This window comes from Schistocerca cancellata, chromosome 1 (genome assembly GCF_023864275.1).
Source record: "Schistocerca cancellata isolate TAMUIC-IGC-003103 chromosome 1, iqSchCanc2.1, whole genome shotgun sequence".
In the NCBI taxonomy this organism is placed as follows: Eukaryota; Metazoa; Arthropoda; class Insecta; order Orthoptera; family Acrididae; genus Schistocerca; species Schistocerca cancellata.
This window is the reverse complement of record NC_064626.1, coordinates 678,987,838-679,006,757: the sequence shown is the minus strand read 5'-3', so window position 1 is coordinate 679,006,757 and position 18,920 is coordinate 678,987,838. Positions and strand designations below refer to the sequence as shown.

The following is an 18,920-nucleotide window of genomic DNA, read 5'->3' as shown; positions in this document are numbered from 1 at the left end:
CAGTCCCTTTGACTGTTCAGAGATGTCACTAAACCCACCCAAAGATGTAAACAATCATACATGACCAGCGCCTATTAGATGGAGGGGGTCTGACAGCCGATCAGTTCCAGTCATGCCACCAGGAAGGAGATACATGTCTCATGTTGTCTATAGTTCAACCATACCTAGATGGTCAATACCGAAGTTCGATAGCGTCTGCATCGTTACTTTGTGCCAGGAAGGGCTCTCAACAAGGGAACTGTCCAGGCGTCTCGGAGTGAATCAAAGCAACGTTGTTCAGACATGGAGGAGATACAGAGAGACAGGAAATATCGATGACATGCCTCGTTCAGGCCGCCCAACGGCTACTAATGCAGTGGATGGCCGATATCTACGGATTATGACTCGGAGGAACCCTGACAGTAACGCCACCATATTGAATAATGCTTTTAGTGCAGCCACAGGAGGTCGTATTACTACTCAAACTGTGCGCAATAGGCTACATGATGCGCAACTTGACTCCAGACGTCCTTGGCGAGGTCCATGTTTACAACCACGACACCATGCAGCGTGGTACAGATGGGCCCAACAACATACCGAATGGACTGCTCAGGCATTATGTTTTCTTCACTGATGAATGTCGCATATGTCTTCAACCAGACAATCGTCGGAGACGTGTTTGGAGGCAACCCGGTCAGGCTGACCGCCTTAGACGCACTGTCCAGTGAGTGCAGCAAGTTGGCACTATATTAGCGAGTCATTCGTCTTCATGGATGACAATTCGCGCCCCCATCGTGCTCATCTTGTGAATGACTTCCTTCAGGATAACGACATCGGTCGACTAGAGTGGCCAGCATGTTCTCCAGACGTGAACGCTATCGAACACGTTTGGGATGGATTGAAAAAGGCTGTTTATGGACGATGTGACCCACCAACCACTCTGAGGGATTTACGCCGAATCGGCGTTGAGCATTGGGACAATCTGGACCAAAAGTGACCTGATGAACTTGTGGATAGTATGCCACGACGAATACAGGCATGCATCAGTGCAAGAGGACTTGCTACTGGGTATTAGCGGTACCAGTGTGTACGGCAATCTGGACTACCACCTCTGAATGTTTCGCTGTGTGGTGGTACAATATGCGAGGTGTGGTTTTCATGATCAATAAAAAGGGGCGTAAATGATTTTTATGTTGATCTCTGTCCCAATTTTATGTACAGGTTCCGGAACTCTCAGAGTCGAGGTGATGCAAAATTTTTTTTATGTGTGTATTACGCCACAGTGGTTTCAGTGCTGCACGGTTTGCTAACAAGAGAAGTTGGCAACGCCAGCTCTGACGCTGCCTTTGTGGGTTCCTCGTTGTAGCTGGAGGGGGGAGCTCCGCCGAGGCGTGCGGCCATGTCGTCGCTGATCTCCGCGAAGGTCCTGCCCTTGGTCTCGGGCAGCAGCAGGAACAGGTAGAGGGCGGTGAGGGCGCACATGGCGGCGAACGCCCAGAACGAGTAGTGTGCGCCCACGCTGTCCGACACCACCTGGAACAGCTTCTTCAGAGCGAAGCCGTAGACCGCCACCACCGTGTTGCAGATGGTTATGGCGCCGGACTTCACGGACACGTGGAATATCTCACCGATGAACATGACGAAAGCCGGGGCCGAGGCAACACCGAACGATATCTGAAACAAAATCGTTACAGTGTATGTTCAGTATAACTGTTACTGATATTTAGGCACTGAGAATTGCTCAAGAATTCGGAGTGGGTTGGGCAAGAAATAAATTGTATAATGTCGTTTTAGAACCTTATCGTTATAAGTTCATGCATTGTTTAATTTAGTTTAGCTACTAGCGTGGTCCATGGATCATCTCCCACTATGTGCACGAGTCAGTTTCATAATTATACTACACATTCTCAGTGAAAAGTATGACAAAACATTTATCATTTAGAGGATTGTCTTAAACAACTTTTCTATGTACATTCAGTGATACTATACCATGTTCAGTCCCTTTCCCTCTCATTGTTAACTGCACGAAAAAAGCTATGTCTGACAGTAGTGAAGCCGAGTTAACGTTGCTGTTGATCTGAATCGGCAGCAAGAATGCTGCAATGCAGTGAGGTGTAATCATAAAAGCTCTGCGTCCTCAGAGCATTAAAAATTAGCCACTATTTGATGCCCTATGTGACGAGGATAAATATTCACGGCACATGATGCCAGTAAAGATCATTCTGTCGTCCGCACGCCTGCACGTGGTTAGCCCTCGGCAAGTGAGCGGTTTGCAGGGTCTAAAGAGTCGGCCCAAGTACTAGTCCTTGCGTCAAGCCTATACCTGTTTGGGCACTGAGCGAAACTCACAAAATCCTTTAACAAACGAACAAATAATTAATGTTGGGAAACAGTTGGCTCTTTATGATAACATAGAAGAATAACTCATCGCGCCGGCCGGAGTGGCTGTGCGGTTCTAGGCGCTACAGTCCGGAACCGAGCGACCGCTACGGTCGCAGGTTCGAATCCTGCTTCTTGCATGGATGTGTGTGATGTCGTTAGGTTAGTTAGGTTTACTTAGTTCTAAGTTCTAGGCGACTGATGACCTCAGAAGTTAAGTCGCACAGTGCTCAGAGCCATTTGAACCAATAACTCATCGCAAAGGTTAAAAATTTAATAGGTCAACCGGAAGACAGAGTAACTTACAGCTGTCTCGAGAGAAATAGGAAAAGGAAATTTTTAAAATACACTTCTAAGGCCATTTATATAACTAAATAAAGTGAACAGGTGCGCAAATCTATACAGCGAGATACCCCGTGAACCTCAAGTGTGCCAGTCAGTTGCTATCAACGGGCTATATTTTCACAAGTCCGGACGACAGCTCAATATGACACGTGCGATCCCTGTAGTCTCCTTAAATCTCGCGTCAAGGAGCAGTTAAGTAATTAATGAGAGAACGAGTGTCCACAGATTGATATACTGCCTTCAGACAGTCAGTGAAAATTCTCTTAAGGTATACGCTACAAAACACTTACGTGATTCAGTTAGTGAACGTGTATCCATAGCGGCCCAAGAACGCCATTTAAAAAGAAGCAGAAGCAATAATTAGTACTCAGAACCAACTTGTAGTAAAGATAAATATATAAATAAATAAAAGCTGAGAAAAGTTCACCGCATAAAAACATTTAAATAACAAATAGTTGCACAATTAAAACTAGTAATCTGTAACTAACCTTGAGACAGGGAATAAATTGCTTTTACTCTTCAGCTCACAAGCCGCTAATGAAGTAACACATAAGAAATCTGCATAGTAACAATTAATAGTTTTACATCCTTCTGCTTATCACACCCCGTGAACCTCAAGTGTGCCATTCAGTTGCTATCAACTGGCTATATTTTCACAAGTCCGGACGACAGCTCAATATGACACGTGCGATCCCTGTACAACCGACCAACATGTGTCTATCGTCGACACTATCTCCTACAAGAGCATTTGACTCAGCAAAGCCCCACACATGAAAATTTACAAATTTCAAACAGTAATTTACGTAACTTGAGTCAACTCAGTTCAAGGGTACCAGACGGCAGTGCATTCCATGAAGCCGATGTACAGAGGCCACCTTAACAGCCACAATACGATAAGCGCGCCTGAATTCAGATCCAAGAGTATCAAAGCGTGCCACAACACCAGAAAACAGGAACAGACTAAGGGACCACTTAAATTGCAATGTCATTCTCACTTAATACAACCCCGTGACCACAGCGCTTCTGATCCTCTTCAAAAACTTTGTCCAAGGCTAAATATGGTCGCACTTAAAACAAATTCACCATTACCAAACCATTGAATCCACTGCTGAACGTAGGATATTGAATTGCATCACAAACTGTCTCCGTTTGGTACATGTTACCCTAATCCTTTCCAAGGCCACGCTACAAGGTATTAAGTCGCTCAACACGACTCATATCAAACAATTTCCATCGGATTGGAAAGCTCCTTGCATAACGTGACTGCCACCGAGAAGAACTAACAGCAAAGACCACACCAATGTTCCGTCTTTTGGTAACATCTGTGCCCACAACTATTAAAGAGATGATGATGATGTTTGGTTTGTGGGACGCTCAGCTGCGCGGTCATCAGAGTACAAAATCCCAATTTTGACACAGTTCAAATTTTACACAATCCAGTCTAGCCACTGTCGCGAATGCTGCTGCTGCTACTGCTGATGATGATGAAATGATGATGAAACACAAACACCCAGTCCCCCTAATAAACAGACAAAACGTTTAAAGGGCTACCAGCCACTCCATGGCATATCAAGTTCGGCCGAAAGGCATATACCGCCCGCGGGCCCTGCGCGACTCGCCAGTGGCTAGATCGGGCTTGTAAATAAAAAATTGGACTGTGTAAAAAATTAGGACTTCGTACGGGCGAAAATGACTGCGCAGTTAAGCGCCCCACAAACCAAACACCATCAACATCTTCGTTGATACCATTCTCTGGACGCATAGTGTCTAATTATCACCTCCCAGGGATAGATCGGTCTATTATTCTTTAACACAGCCCTACCTCTATAAATGAATTTAGTTCTTCTTTTTATTATATTTAGCAGATAAAGTTTCCCCACGAATCACTCACTATATACCTCAAGTAGATTTGTCGGAATTGTCTTCGACATAATGACGATTTGCTCTCACTCAAAGTCTGTTAACTCCGATTTCACTGACTTGTGAACATCACCATAACGCCATCATATATGCAGACGGTCAAAGTACCAGGTTTGCGCCTAACAGGTAATTAGAAATTGCGTACAAGAAGAGAGTTGTTAATCATATCACTAATTACTTTATCCAACCTACTCCATTTGAATGCTGAGCGACTGAAAAACGACTGAGCCATAATTACTTTTATCTTATGATTTTGCTGTTCTGGAACTTTACCGCTGTCAGGTTCTGAGATTTTTGATAAGTAAATGTGTCTGCTTGTGTTTGTCTTTGATGATTTGAGGAAGGTTGCCAGATATTTTATTAGCTTAAAACAACGTTGCTTATGTTTGTGGGGTCGTTTATCTTCCATTATTGCTTTATGGATTTTGTAAGCATGTAAACGCTATGTTTTTGTGAGGTGGTCTGATTTCGTTTCTGATTCGACTACCATAAGTACATCTGTAATACACTATGTAATCAAAAGTATCCGGACACATCTAAAAACATACGTTTTTCATATTAGGTGTATTATGCTGCCACATACTGCAAGGTACTCCATATCAGCGACCTCTGTAGCCATTAGACATCCGTGAGAGAGCAGAATGGGGCGCTCCGCAAAACTCACGGACTTTGAACGTCGTCAGGTGATTTGGTGTCATTTGTGTCATGTTGTTGTTGTGGTCTTCAGTCCTGAGACTTGTTTGATGCAGCTCTCCATGCTACTCTATCCTGTGCAAGCTGCTTCATCTCCCAGTACGTACTGCAGCCTACATCCTTCTGAATCTGCTCAGAGTATTCATCTCTTGGTCTCCCTCTACGATTTTTACTCTCCACGCTGCCCTCCAATACTAAATTGGTGATCCCTTGATGCATCAGAGAATATGTCCTACCAACCGATCCCTTCTTCTAGTCAAGTTGTGCCACAAACTCCTCTTCTCCGCAGTCCTATTCAATACCTCCCCATTAGTTATGTGATCTACCCATCTAACCTTCAGCATTCTTCTGTAGCACCACATTTCGAAATCTTCTATTCTCTTCTTGTCCAAACTATTTATCGTCCATGTTTCACTTCCATACATGGCTACACTACATACAAATACTTTCAGAAACGATTTCCTGACACTTAAATCTATACTCGATGTTAACAAATTTCTCATCTTCGGAAACGCTTTAACTGTCATTGCCAGTCTACATTTTATATCCTCTCTACTTCGATCATCATCAGTTATTTTGCTCCCCAAATAGCAAAACTCCTTTACTACTTTAAATGTCTCATTTCCTAATCTAATTCCCGCCTTGATTCGACTACATTCCATTATCCTCGTTTTGGTTTTGTTGATGTTCATCTTATACCCTCCTTTCAAGACACTGTCCATTCCGTTCAGCTGCTCTTCCAAGTCCTTTGCTGTATGTGAGAGAATTACAATATCATCGGCGAACCTCAAAGTTTTTATTTCTTCTTCATGGATTTTAATACCTACTCCGAATTTTTCTTTTGTTTCCTTTACTGCTTGTTCAATATACAGATTGAATAACATCGGGGAGAGGCTACAATCCTGTCTCATTCCCTTCCCAACCACTGCTTCCCTTTCGTGCCCCTCGCCTCTTATAACTGCCATCTGGTTTCTGTACAAATTGTAAATAGCCTTTCGCTCCCTGTATTTTACCCCTGCCACCTTCAGAATTTGAAAGAGAGTATTCCAGTCAACATTGTCAAAAGCTTTCTCTAAGTCTACAAATGCTATAAACGTAGTTGTACCTTTTCTTAATCTAGCTTCTAAGATAAGTCGTAGGGTCAGTATTGCCTCACGTGTTCCAATATTTCTACGAAATCCAAACCAATCTTCCCCGAGGACTGCTTCTACCAGTTTTTCCATTCGTTTGTAAAGAATTCGCGTTAGTATTTTGCAGCCGTGACTTATTAAACTGATAGTTCGGTACTTTTCACATCTGTCAACACCTACTTTCTTTGGGATTGGAATTATTATTTTCTTCTTGAAGTCTGAGGGTATTTCGCCTGTCTCATACAGTTTGCTCACTTGTGTCATATGCGTTCAGAATGGTTCAAATGACTCTAAGCACTATGGGACTTAACATCTGACGTCATCAGTCTCCTAGACATAGAACTACGTAAATCTGAGTAACCTAAGGACATCACACACATCTATGCCCGAGGCAGGATTCGAACCTGAGACCGTAGCAGCCGCAGGCTTTCGGTCTGAAACGCCTAGAACCGCTCGACCTCAGCGGCCCGCGTCATATCTGTGTACGCGAGATTTCCACACTCCTAATCATCCCTAGATCCGCTGTATCCGATGTGATAGTGAAGTGGAAACGCGAAGGGAGAGCATACAGGCCGACCTCGTCTGTTGACTGACATATACCGCCGACAGTTAAAGACGGTCATAATGTGTAATAAGCACACATATATCCAGACCATCACACAGGAATTCCAAACTGCACCAGGATCCACTGGAAGTACTATGATAGTTAGGCGAGAGGTGAGAAAACCTGGATTTCATGGTCGAGCGGTTGATCATAAGCCACATATCACACCGGTAAATGCCAAACGATGCCTCACTTGGTGTAAGGAGCGTAAACATTGGACGACTGAACAGCGGAAAAACGTTGTGTGCAGTGACGAATCATTCATTCTGTTATTTACCGTCTCGTAAATCTATCAGATGATCAAAACCAATTGCAAAATTAATTAGACAATATATCTCTATTTCGCGTAAAATGGTAATTGACTATAAATAATGAAAAATGTGAAGCCATCCATATTAGATAAGAATCCGCTAAATTTCGGTTACACGGTAGATCACTCAATTCTAAAGGCTGTGAATTCAACTAATTACTTAGGGATTACAGTTACAGGTACAAAAAACTTAAATTGGAACGATCACATTCATTATTTTTGGTGGAAGGTAACCAAAGGCAACGATTCATTGGTAGAACACAAATAACATGCTACATGTCTATTGAAGAGAGTGCCTACACTATGCGTGCCCACTCTCTTCTGGAATATTGCTGCACGACGTGGCATCAGCATCAAATAGGACTGACAAAGGACATCGAAAATGTTCAAAGAAGGGCAAATCGTTTTTGTATTATCGCAAAATAGGAGAGATGATAAGCGAGCTGGAACGCCAATGGGTGTTTTTTATTTTTTTTAAGTCGTTCTTCATAACATGAGGACTTTTCCACGAAATTTCTATCATCAATTTTCTCCTGAGAATGTGAAACTATTTTGTTGTGGGCGTTCACCTACATAGGGAGAAATGGTTAATGATAGCAGAGCTCTCACGAAAAGATTAAGTTTCGTTTTTCCTGCTCGCTGTTCGAGAGTGAAACTGTAGAGAAATAGTTTGAAGGTGGTTCAGTGAACTTTCTGCAAGACTATTAATTGTGAATTGCTGAGTAGTCAAGTAGATGCAGATGTCGATGTAGGATCGCATACCAGGCAGTGACAATCCAGAGAAGAACGAGCATTTGTAGTGTTGGGAGTCTCTGTCAAACGATTTGTTGTATCATCTAAGTTTTCCTCCAAGAAACCGCAGTCTTTCGTTTGCCTTGTGCACAGCATTTTACATGTCCTTCCAAGCGAGAAAGAGACTGTTGCTCCCAGAGTGAAGGATAGTCACAATATTTCTCCCAAAATTACTGAGCTATGCTGTATCTTCTAACCGTTCTACCAACACGTTGCAGGCTTTGTTTCATCTTCTCCCCAAAATTTTACATGTCCTTCCACATGATCCAGATACCATTGCTCCCAAGAAGAGAATAGCCATGATATTTCACCCGATATCTGTATGTAGAAGAGTTTTCAGCCAAGTCTCTGGTCCCCATTTCATGTAAAGATGTTGTTTACAACATGAAAGACACTAAGCAATGTATAGTTTATCCCTACCTGAAAAGACAGACTGGACATTTACTATATAGTACACTATTGGCCATAGGATACATTATTAATGGGATGTATGAAATCTGTATGTAATTGTTTAATACATTTCACACCTTAGGTGTGATGAGATTCCTGACGTAAATTAAACATGACTGTGCCGTTGTGCTACTAAACGTAACTTGCATCCTCAATTCTTCTTCATGTGCAAGTACACTGTAACAAGACAAGATGACTCGTGAGCATGCATTTGCACCATTCCACGTGCGCCAGTGTAAGACCTAAATATGCATCAAATGTCAAATGAGTCTTAGCCTTAACGAAAAATCGGGGAATTAAATTTTAGATACATCTGTGGGTGAGAAACGTATGTAATATTCGGTGTTTATGAGCTGCTCAGACGAAGCTTGTGGTCTAGGGTTGGCGAGAAGTCTCCTTCATCTTTCAATGTTAAGAATGTACCCAAAGCATGAGGGAGTGGTGTGGGATGGGGATTGCAGTCTGCCACTAAGGCAGTGTGGGGGACAGAGGCGGGCCTGGTGCTGGCGTTGCTCGTATTCCTCCCCTTGGTTTGCAGATGCATAGCGGAGCCCATAGTGATTAGTGCACTGAGGTAGACAGCCGAACCCTGCAGCATGTGTTGGTTGACTCATGTGGCCAGTCACGTCTTGTGTGGCTGGGCCTGCCACTTGCAGAACATTTATTTAAATAAATACGACACTCACACACTGTTACAGTTCTATTTGGGCAGGCTGTAGTAATTGTTGAACATAAAAGCTCATTGTTTTAACATATAGAACCAGCGACTATTGGTGTAATTCGCTTAAAAAACGTATCCTCTGCCTCTGTGGCGTAACTGTTATATAGCAAGAGTTTGCTTTGTTTAAAAAATGAATCCAGCTCTTCCAGTGTAACAGTTATGTAATGGGAGTGTGAGTAGTTTAAAAAAGTGAATCCAGCAGCTCCAAAGTTTAGATGCTATAAAGCAAAAGTGAAATGGTTAGAAAGTCTGTCACACATACGAGTGGAATAGTTCCATCTTGTTTATAGTTTGTATATCAGGTAACTTGTGCAAAGAACCAGTCTGTGATAATAAACATCCTAGACCCCTACAGGTGTGCTAGACATCCCATCCCTACCGTATGATGTAGTAATAAATCATGATTCTAGGTATAGCCTATACCAGAATCTGTCCCACTAACCTTCACCATTAGGGCAGATGGATTAGTTCTGCCATCTCCTGTCTGCTATTATGGATCCTCCATTTTGAATTGCAAAGTCATACAGACAGCCACTGTGGACTGCAGGTGATCCTTTGACCTTGGGGAGAGGGCATGTAGGGGACTTAAAATCCTGGATGTTGACTACAAATTATTACACACAGGTCTGCTAGCAGCATAGTGGATGTAATGCATAAGAACTACTCTTGAGCCACAATTAATTCCTTTGACAGTTATAGGGAACGAGGACTGGGCTGCAGCAGGGTAATAAATCATACTGGAACCCAGGTACAGACCTTTTTTGTCTTTGGGCAAATCTAGCAACCATGCTGGCTCTGCCATTATCCCTTGAAGTAGGACATGTGGCCTAGAAGAGTGAGGAAGAGGGTTGGGAAAGTGGTCATTTGGGGAGGGGAGGAAGGTGTGGTAGGGTATGGGGGAGGGGTGGTGGGGAAGACTGGTAGCAATGTAGACTGTCAGTATGCGCATTTCCTGACTAATATGGACATACTGCATCCTTGGGTGTTAGCTCTCATGTGTCCGGGTCGTAGTGCCTTTCGTATAAAAAAAAAGAAAAAAAATGAAACAACAGTGCTCATCAACAAGTCTATCAACTATCAGTTACTCCTATTGACAGTGAGATTTCCAGATATGTATTACACCCATTCCAACAGAATCGGTGATTGCATCCAGGGTGGATGTAAGGTCATAATTACAAGCGGGCTCATACTTTCAAGTTATCTGTAGATCTGACTCAATATTATAATCGCTGACATAACGTTACGTACCTCTAAACACATAACAGTTCATTTTGTTTTCTCTTGGACTGAATCTCGCTGGTTCGTACTTGACGTGGCGCAGGAGGGCGTCCAGCTTCTGTATGAGAGTCACCTATCTTGCTTCTTTGATTCTCATGATAAGGTGTTTCAAGCAGTCATCCTGAGTATCGTCGAGCAGAAACGGGAACACTGTATCCATTGTCCTTTCGGCCTCGCGACCTCGGAGCAGAAAGAAATGTGTAACCCATAGTATCTTGGTTTACTGTTTTGTATGCAAATGTCAATGGGGCGATACTGCATACCAACCTCTGTATTCGACATCACTGTACATCGGGAGCATACCTCCCAACGTAATTTATGCGTACTGTAAGTCCTTCGTTTGTAGGTGGTAGGCATTTATCTTGTGGGTGATGTCATAACATGAATTACTTCTGATACTAGTCTCGACTGAAAACTCAGAGACAGTCATGCAGGAAGCTCTGTGTTTCAGAATGTTGTCTTCTGCAAGGAACCTTGCAATTCCCCGATCTTCTGCAGTCGGCACAGATTTGGTGATAATGTAGCGGGTGAGGTAGTCCCTGCAGACTGTTATCCATCGATTGCATGGTCGACTTTGGGAATGTCCCAAAGAGGTCGATTCCAATTCCATGGTATGGCGGTGCTGCAGTTGCAGTTAGGCCCATTCTTCCGGCGATGGTATACCATGCAGTGGCTCTCGTAGTGCCTAACGGATCGGTAGAGTCCTGCCCACCCGATACCTACGTCCGATCCTGTGTAGAGTCGTCACGAACCCCAAGTGAGCAGTGCTCGAGTGTCACCGAAAATCTCCAGAATAGCTAACTGTAGATAAGTTGGTATGTCAAACAACCATTTTTGCTCCATCAGATCACAGTTCCTCTTATGCAATGTTCCTTTTATTAACTGGAATTCTCCTTTGCTTGGTTCCTCATTCTTCAAGGCTTATATGATTCTCAGCAACATTGGATATTCCCTCTTTTCAGCAGCAACGTCATTTAATGACTGATATTTCATCCACGCTGCTGTATTCTGACAAACGACATTCTAATAGGTAGTTTGCGTCCTTGTTTAAATCTGGTTTTTTAAATCATTGTGACGTCATACTCCTGAAGGCGCAGTGCCCGTCGTACCAGGCTACCCGACGGATCCTTCAGCTAGTCAACCAGCATAGAGAACTCCAGTCCATCACAACAGTGAATGGTTTGCCAAATTAATACAGCCTGAACTTGTTGATAACCCAAGTAACTGCTAGCCACTCTTTCTCGGTTGGAGGGTAGTTACTTTCAGACCTAAGGGAGAGTAATTTGGAAGTACAAGCTATCGTCTTTCCAGCACCACCTTCTTGAATATGCACTACAACAGAATCTACACCCTAACCACTAGCAACGACGTGAAGTTCTGTCTGGGCATTGTCATCACACAACGCTAGGACTGGAGAACTTGCTAGTATGTTAGGGCAAGAAAAGACCTTTCTTGCGCCTCGTTCCAAGAAAATTTCGCATCTCAGTGCAGCAGTTCTTGCAAAGTTGGTTCAAATGGCTCTGAGCACTATGGGACTTAACATCTATGGTCATCAGTCTCCTAGAACTTAGGACTACTTAAACCTAACTAACCTAAGGACATCACACACATCCATGCCCGAGGCAGGATTCGCACCTGCGACCGTAGCGGTCGCGCGGTTCCAGACTGTAGCGCCTAGAACCGCTCGGCCATCCCGGCCGGCAGCCACCCTGAGCAATGTCTGTTATGTGATGTTCTGTGGAGTAGCTTCGTCAGTCTGGAGCTCTGATCTTCCACAATCTGCGACTAACTGTGATGCACTGCAAGAATTCCCTTCTGAGAATAACATTATGACTACATTTAGCTAAAATAAATACATTCGAGGCTCTGTGTTCTGTCACTGATAGTAATCCTTGCAATACATGTTCCTGTTTGCTGGGCACATTTCTCACTTGCAGCTTTCAGCACAATTATTTTCATGCTACAGACTGTAGTTTTATTTATATGGTGGTACAAGCATTCGATATTACAGAAAATGAAGTCGGTTAGTGCCGGAACAGGTCCATCATCGATTAAGACATCAATGAGATTTCCTAATATCTTTGTGACTGTTGTCCATGGAGGATTTTTATCTGTGGCTTCTTCACCTCCACAGTCTACTGCATCGCTTAGTTTCCCTGACTTCAAAAAATGGTTCAACTGGCTCTGAGCACTATGGCACTTGACATCTGAGGTCATCAGTCCCCTAGAACTTAGAACTACTTAACCCTAACTAACCTAAGGACATCACACACATCCATGCCAGATGCAGGTTTCGAACCTGCGACCGTAGCGGTCGCGCGGCTCCAGACTGAAGTGCCTAGAACCGCTCGGCCACTCGGGCCGGCCCCCTGACTTCGTCGGCCAGTGAGTAGCTGGTACCTCTGTATGGCTTCGTCCCACAGATCGACTATAATCGTCTGCATTTGACTGGCATAAACAGAACTGTTGTGGTGACTAGATATTTTGCTGACAGAAGGCAACATGCTGATATGTTGGAACATCCTACGATGCCAGATGTCATTCTTCTGTGGGGCTTTATACTGCGCATGAAGGTGGCGGTAACTGTGGGACTTAAAATTCTTGGATTTCATTGGATCTTGATTACAAATTAGTTCACACAGGTCTGCTGGCAGCATGGTTTCTGGGTTGTCGTTTGACGACTGCGTCAAAAGTCCTAGTTGCCCGAGTCCATTCTTTCTGGCGCGTTCATTGATCATTGATGGCGCAGATCGATGCTAAAGATCGATACACATCTTCTTCAACATTCTTTATTACCTCCTGACGTATAGGGTCGACGTGCATGACTGCTGTCTCTTAATTACTCGGTCTGACAGCTTTGGATGCTAAAAAATGCTGTATCTCTTCTCATACTACCTGGCGTGTGAGGGGGGGGGGGGGGTTGGTGGATTTCACTACTACCACAGGGACCACAGTTGAGGGACGGGTTCTCGAACCACTGCTGCTTATTGCCATCCAAGTAAAAGTATACAGTTGCTGCACAAATCATGTCGTACCATACGTTACGTTTGGCAGCTCGATCGAATTTTCGCCGTTATTTAGTTCCATCCTGGCAAGTATCACAGGCAAACACTTATGGATACGTGTTGTGCAACTGACTTGCTACTGTTTCTGGAAACCGTTGGTCTCCTTACTATATGGACCTTGAGAAAGATGTACTCCCTGTATTCTGATTCCTGTCTATGTAGGTTGAAAGTTATTTACTGTATTTGGCTATTTACCAACTTCCATGGATTTAGTTTGTTCCAAGTCGGTCGGCCAGGGTGGCCGAGTGGTTCTAGCCGCTACAGTCTGGAACCACGCGACTGCTACGGTCGCAGGTTCGAATCCTGCCTCGGGCATGGCTGTGTGTGATGTCCTTAGGTTAGTTAGGTTTTAGTAGTTCTAAGTTCTACGGGACTGATGACCTCAGAAGTTAAGTCCCGTAGTGCTCAGAGCCATTTATTCCAAGTCGATTATCCACGAAAGGCTTTTGCTCTTATCTTTGAACCCTCTGATCGATTTTTGTTACGGCGCCTGCTGCGGTAGTGTTGATGATGATATTCTCTGGCGTGTGAACAGCCTAGCCAATGAGGTGCTTAGGCGCGCAATCGCTGGCCATGCTTTTGCAAAATGAAGAAGAGAACGGTGGCTTCTTCCTATTTTGTTCGTGGTAGGGACGAGATATACTTTCTTCCAGTGTGCAGTGGCATCCTACCGAAAGCAGCTGCTTTAATACATGCAGAGGCAGAGATATATTTACATTTGGGGGCAGCAATGGTTTGCGTGTGTGATGTTTTTTAAATATAGCTCCTCTAGTACGCCGACTCTGAACAGTTTTGCATTGGTAAACGCGGGTGAGTCATGTTGGCTTGTCAAAATCTATTAGGGTCAAACGTTGAACGTTGTGGCAGAGTGGCTCTCACATATACTATTCAGTGGGGTACTTTCATTCTATTTATGAGTTACGTTTATTACCATTTAGCACGTTGATACTGCATTCAGCAAATAGCTGTGTCTTACACAACGTTACAATGTACGTTGAAGAACTGGTCTTTTTACTGGCGTGGTAAAGATAGGACATGTTTCATATTACATTAATTGATGTGGGCTACGCAGATTTTATACGTATGAGGCACAATAATGATGCAAGTTAACTTCAATCTTATACCAATTAATTTCAAATCCGTACCATCTACATACTCAGTTAAATGAAGTTATATTCTTGTGGGATGATACGTACGAAACAACTGTAAGACCTTGCATGAATACCCTGTGTAGTACTAACGAAAATAAACATTTTCAAAGCCAGTTTTGTGTATACATATTTCATTCAGTACCACTTTTTCCTGTAACAGAGCTAAGGCACCTTGGTAACTACAAGAGTACGGCTATATTAAGCTCTGATTGCATGTTTTATGATATAATGGTACTGAAGCTCGACGCGGCGATGGCCACCACATTATACAGGGAGCGGCGCGGGAACTTCCTTTATTTAAAAAAAAAAAAAAACCATAGAACAGGAAGTGTTGAAGATATCACTTTAATTCTCATTTCTTTACATAGAGGTACATTTAAAGTTTTATTTATTTAGGGTTTGGAAATGATACCCTGAAGGTGGCCTCCGTTCTGCTGAATGTATCTGGACCGTCGATATCGGAAGTTTCGGTCTACTTTGTCCTGCGTCTCAGCTATTTTGGCAATAGCAGTACAAATATTGTTTCGTGGCTCACCCAGAGTACACGGACGGTTGGTATACGCCAAGGATTTAGGACAGCCTCATAAGAAGCAGGGGCATAAACCTGACGAGCGGTCTGGCCACTGCAGATCGCCCCACAAAGACATGAGACTCTCGAGAAAGTGTTCGCGCTGGAGAGTCATCGACGTTCGTGCTAGAGAGTCATTGACGTTCGTGCTGTGTGAGCCGTGGCGCCATCTTGTTGTAACCAGACCTCTCCCACAAGTTTAGGAATGAAAAGCTCCTCAGTCAGCTGGATCTTAACTGACCCACCGTTCTTTTCGAGAAACCATGGACCAACAATACCAAATTTGCATAATGCACAGTAGTCACACGTTGTGTATGCAGAAGGTGTTCATAAATTTCTTGGGGGTTCGTGTCGCTCCAATATCGGATGTTTTCTTTATTCACGCAAATAGATAAATGAAAATGTGCTTCACCCCTGAAGCTGAGGACCTCATGAGGAAAGTTTTCGATGAAGTCTTCACAAGTATTTTTTCGTGAAACATAATCGTGTGGATTAAGTACACTACTGGTAATTAAAATTACTACACCACGAAGATGACGTGCTAAAGACGCGAAATTTAACCGACAGGAAGAAGATGCCGTGATATGCAAATGAATAGCTTTTCAGAGCATTTACACAAGGATGGCGCCGGTGGTGACACGTACAACGTGCTGATATGAGGAAAGTTTCTGTGGTGAGCGTGCTGTATGACCTTCAGTACACACACCATCAGATTATTTGACTTGTCGCTCTAACGAAGTAGGCGAGTGTCAGCAATATGTCTCGTGGTCTTATCGTGACGTGTTTATCTTCTGCCGTTAGGTCAGACGATAGAAATGCCACTTGCACGCTTAGAGTAGCAGATTGACGGTGACCAACTTTAAACAGAACTTGATTAATTTTCACACACATTTATTAAAATAATAACATGCATAAAAATTACTTAACTTGGTTCTGGATGCTATTTACAATTGACAGTATGAATTTCCTTTGGTATTGGTACGTTAATCTCATTCTCACATATATCTCTGATACTTGACAAAAGTGTCTATACATTTATCTTCATGGTTACGTACAGGAATATGGTAATCTTATTAGGCGCAGACTGAAACTTGACTACAGACTGGTACAGACAAATGTAGAACTCATACAGACTGGTAGAGACTAATGCAGACTGGTACAGACTGGTGCAGATAAATGCAGACTGGTACAGACTGGTGCAGATAAATGCAGACTGGTACAGACTGGTGCAGACAAATGCAGACCGACTAATCGGCGGTCTGTACACTTGTAATAATACCTCGCGCGAGTGTGATCCGTGAGGAGAAAAGGTTCTACGTTAGCAGCAATGTCATTGGTTGCGTTACATATTAATACGGGGATCGGCGGAAACACAATTTGGTCTGTCTCTATGGCAGCGCCATCTCGTAGTGCGGAGACGGACGAGCGCTGGGCCTGCGCTGTTGTGCTTAGCGGGGCGTGGTCTAGTGGGAAAGTTGCGTACGCGCTGACTACGCGGAACTATGTACAGAACAGTTTCCAACCGATTTCTCATACACAAACGGCAGTTGACCGGCGTTGCCTGGTGTAATGGTGTTGTGATGCCTTGTGTAATGGGGAGAAATGCGTACCATCACGTTTCCGACTTTGATAAAGCTCGAATTGTAGCCTATCGCGATTGCGGTTTATTCTATCGCGACATTGCTGCTCGCGTTGGTTGAGATCCAATGACTGTTAGAAGAATATGGAATCGGTGGGTTCAGGAGGATCCCAACAGCCTCGTACCACTAGCAGTCGAGATGACAGGCATCTTATCCACATGGCTGTAATGGATCGTGCAGCCACGTCTCGATCCCTGAGTCAACAGATGGTGACGTTTGCAAGACAACAACCATCTGCACGAACAGTCCGACGACGTTTGGAGCAGCATGGACTATCAGCTCGGAGACCAAGGTTGCGGTTACCCTTGATGCTGCATCACAGAGAGGAGTGCCTGGAATGATGTACTCAACGACGAACCTTGGTGCACGAATAGCAAAACGTCATTTCTTCGAATGAATCCAGGTTCTGTTTACAGCATCATGATGGTCGCATCCGTGTTTGGCGACATCGCGGTGAGCGCACATTGGAAGCACGTATTCGTCATCGTCATACTGGCTTATCATCCGGCGTGATGGTATGGGGTGCCATTTGTTACACGTCTCGGTTACCTCTTGTTCGCATTGACGGCACTTTGAACATTTCAGATGTGTTACGACCCGTGCCTCTACCCTTCATTCGATCCCGGCGAAACCCCACATTGCAGCAGGATAATGCACGACCGCATTTGCAGGTCCTGTACGGGCCTTTCTGGATACAGAAAATGTTCGACTGCTGCCTTGGCCAGCACATTCTCCAGATCTCTCGCCAATTGAAAACGTCTGGTCAATAGTGGCCGAGCAACTGGCTCGTCACAAGACGCCAGTCGCTACTCTTGATGAACTGTGGTATCGTGTTGAAGTTGCATGTGCAACTGTACCTGTACACGCCATCCAAGCTCGAAAGACTCGCACCCGGTGAACGGTCTACCCAACGTGAGCCCTAGTCACACAATATTTACATTAAGCTTTCAACTCAAGTAATGTGGTGCACCATTTTATTATACGACGTTTCCAAGTCTTGCCTGTTTACTATTTTTACAGATAATTAAACAATATTTAATTTTTATCTACTTTAGTGTAGTCATGCCAACCACGGACTAAATGGTTCAAATGGCTCTGAGCACTATGCGACTTAACGTCTGAGGTCATCAGTCGCCTAGAACTTAGAACTAATTAAACCTAACTAACCTAATGACATAACACACATCCATGCCCGAGGCAGGATTCGCACCTGCGACCGTAGCGGTCGCTCGGTTCCAGACTGCAGCGCCTAGAACCGCACGGCCACTCCGGCCGGCCAACCACGGACTCTCTACGAAAATGACTGTAATCCAGATCATACTCAGCGAAGGGGTTAAACATTGTATGTGCTCTTTTTATACTGTTTTTAGTCTGATTTTATTCTGGTGACTGCAATCATTGGTTGCTGTGTGATTTGTATGCCGTTTGTTTTCCTGTTATGTAGGTAATTGCTCGAGAATAGCTTCACAGCCGAATCATAGCAGTAAGCAAAATAGAAATAGAAAGGAAATACATAACAGCTGAAGCAGGAAACTAATTTCTTTAAAATTTTTAAATATTTATGAGATTTAGTGTTATTATTTAAGTTTTCCACTATATGACTTAATTTACGTGGATTCCTATTTTTTATTTCAACATTGTTTTTCAATAGTTAATACGTTTTTACTTTTTGCACTGACATTTACATTATTTGCAGTACCCTACAGTTAAAGCTGGGGGGTGAGGAGGAGAATGTTGTTAATCAGTGCAAGGTGCTGCACCCACTATGAATCTGCGCGAGCAGTTTTTTCTTCTCTTTCTAACATATAATCAAATTTTTTAAATTGTCTAGATCACCAATAATGTGTAATCTTAAAATTTCGGTTGTTCAGACCTGAAAGAACAAGCAAAAGGAA

General features: G+C 43.6%; 1 protein-coding gene across 1 annotated transcript in view; it reads right to left on the bottom strand.

Annotated features, from left to right (window-relative positions):
• Window positions 1-1,251: 1,251 nt before the first annotated feature.
• The window catches only part of LOC126093640 (facilitated trehalose transporter Tret1-like), a 31,412-nt gene continuing 13,743 nt past the window's right edge, over window positions 1,252-18,920 (bottom strand). Inside the window, exon 3 of the mRNA XM_049908739.1 lies at window positions 1,252-1,653. Coding sequence (XP_049764696.1) covers window positions 1,252-1,653 — 402 coding nt within the window. The remainder of the gene's footprint in view (window positions 1,654-18,920) is intronic.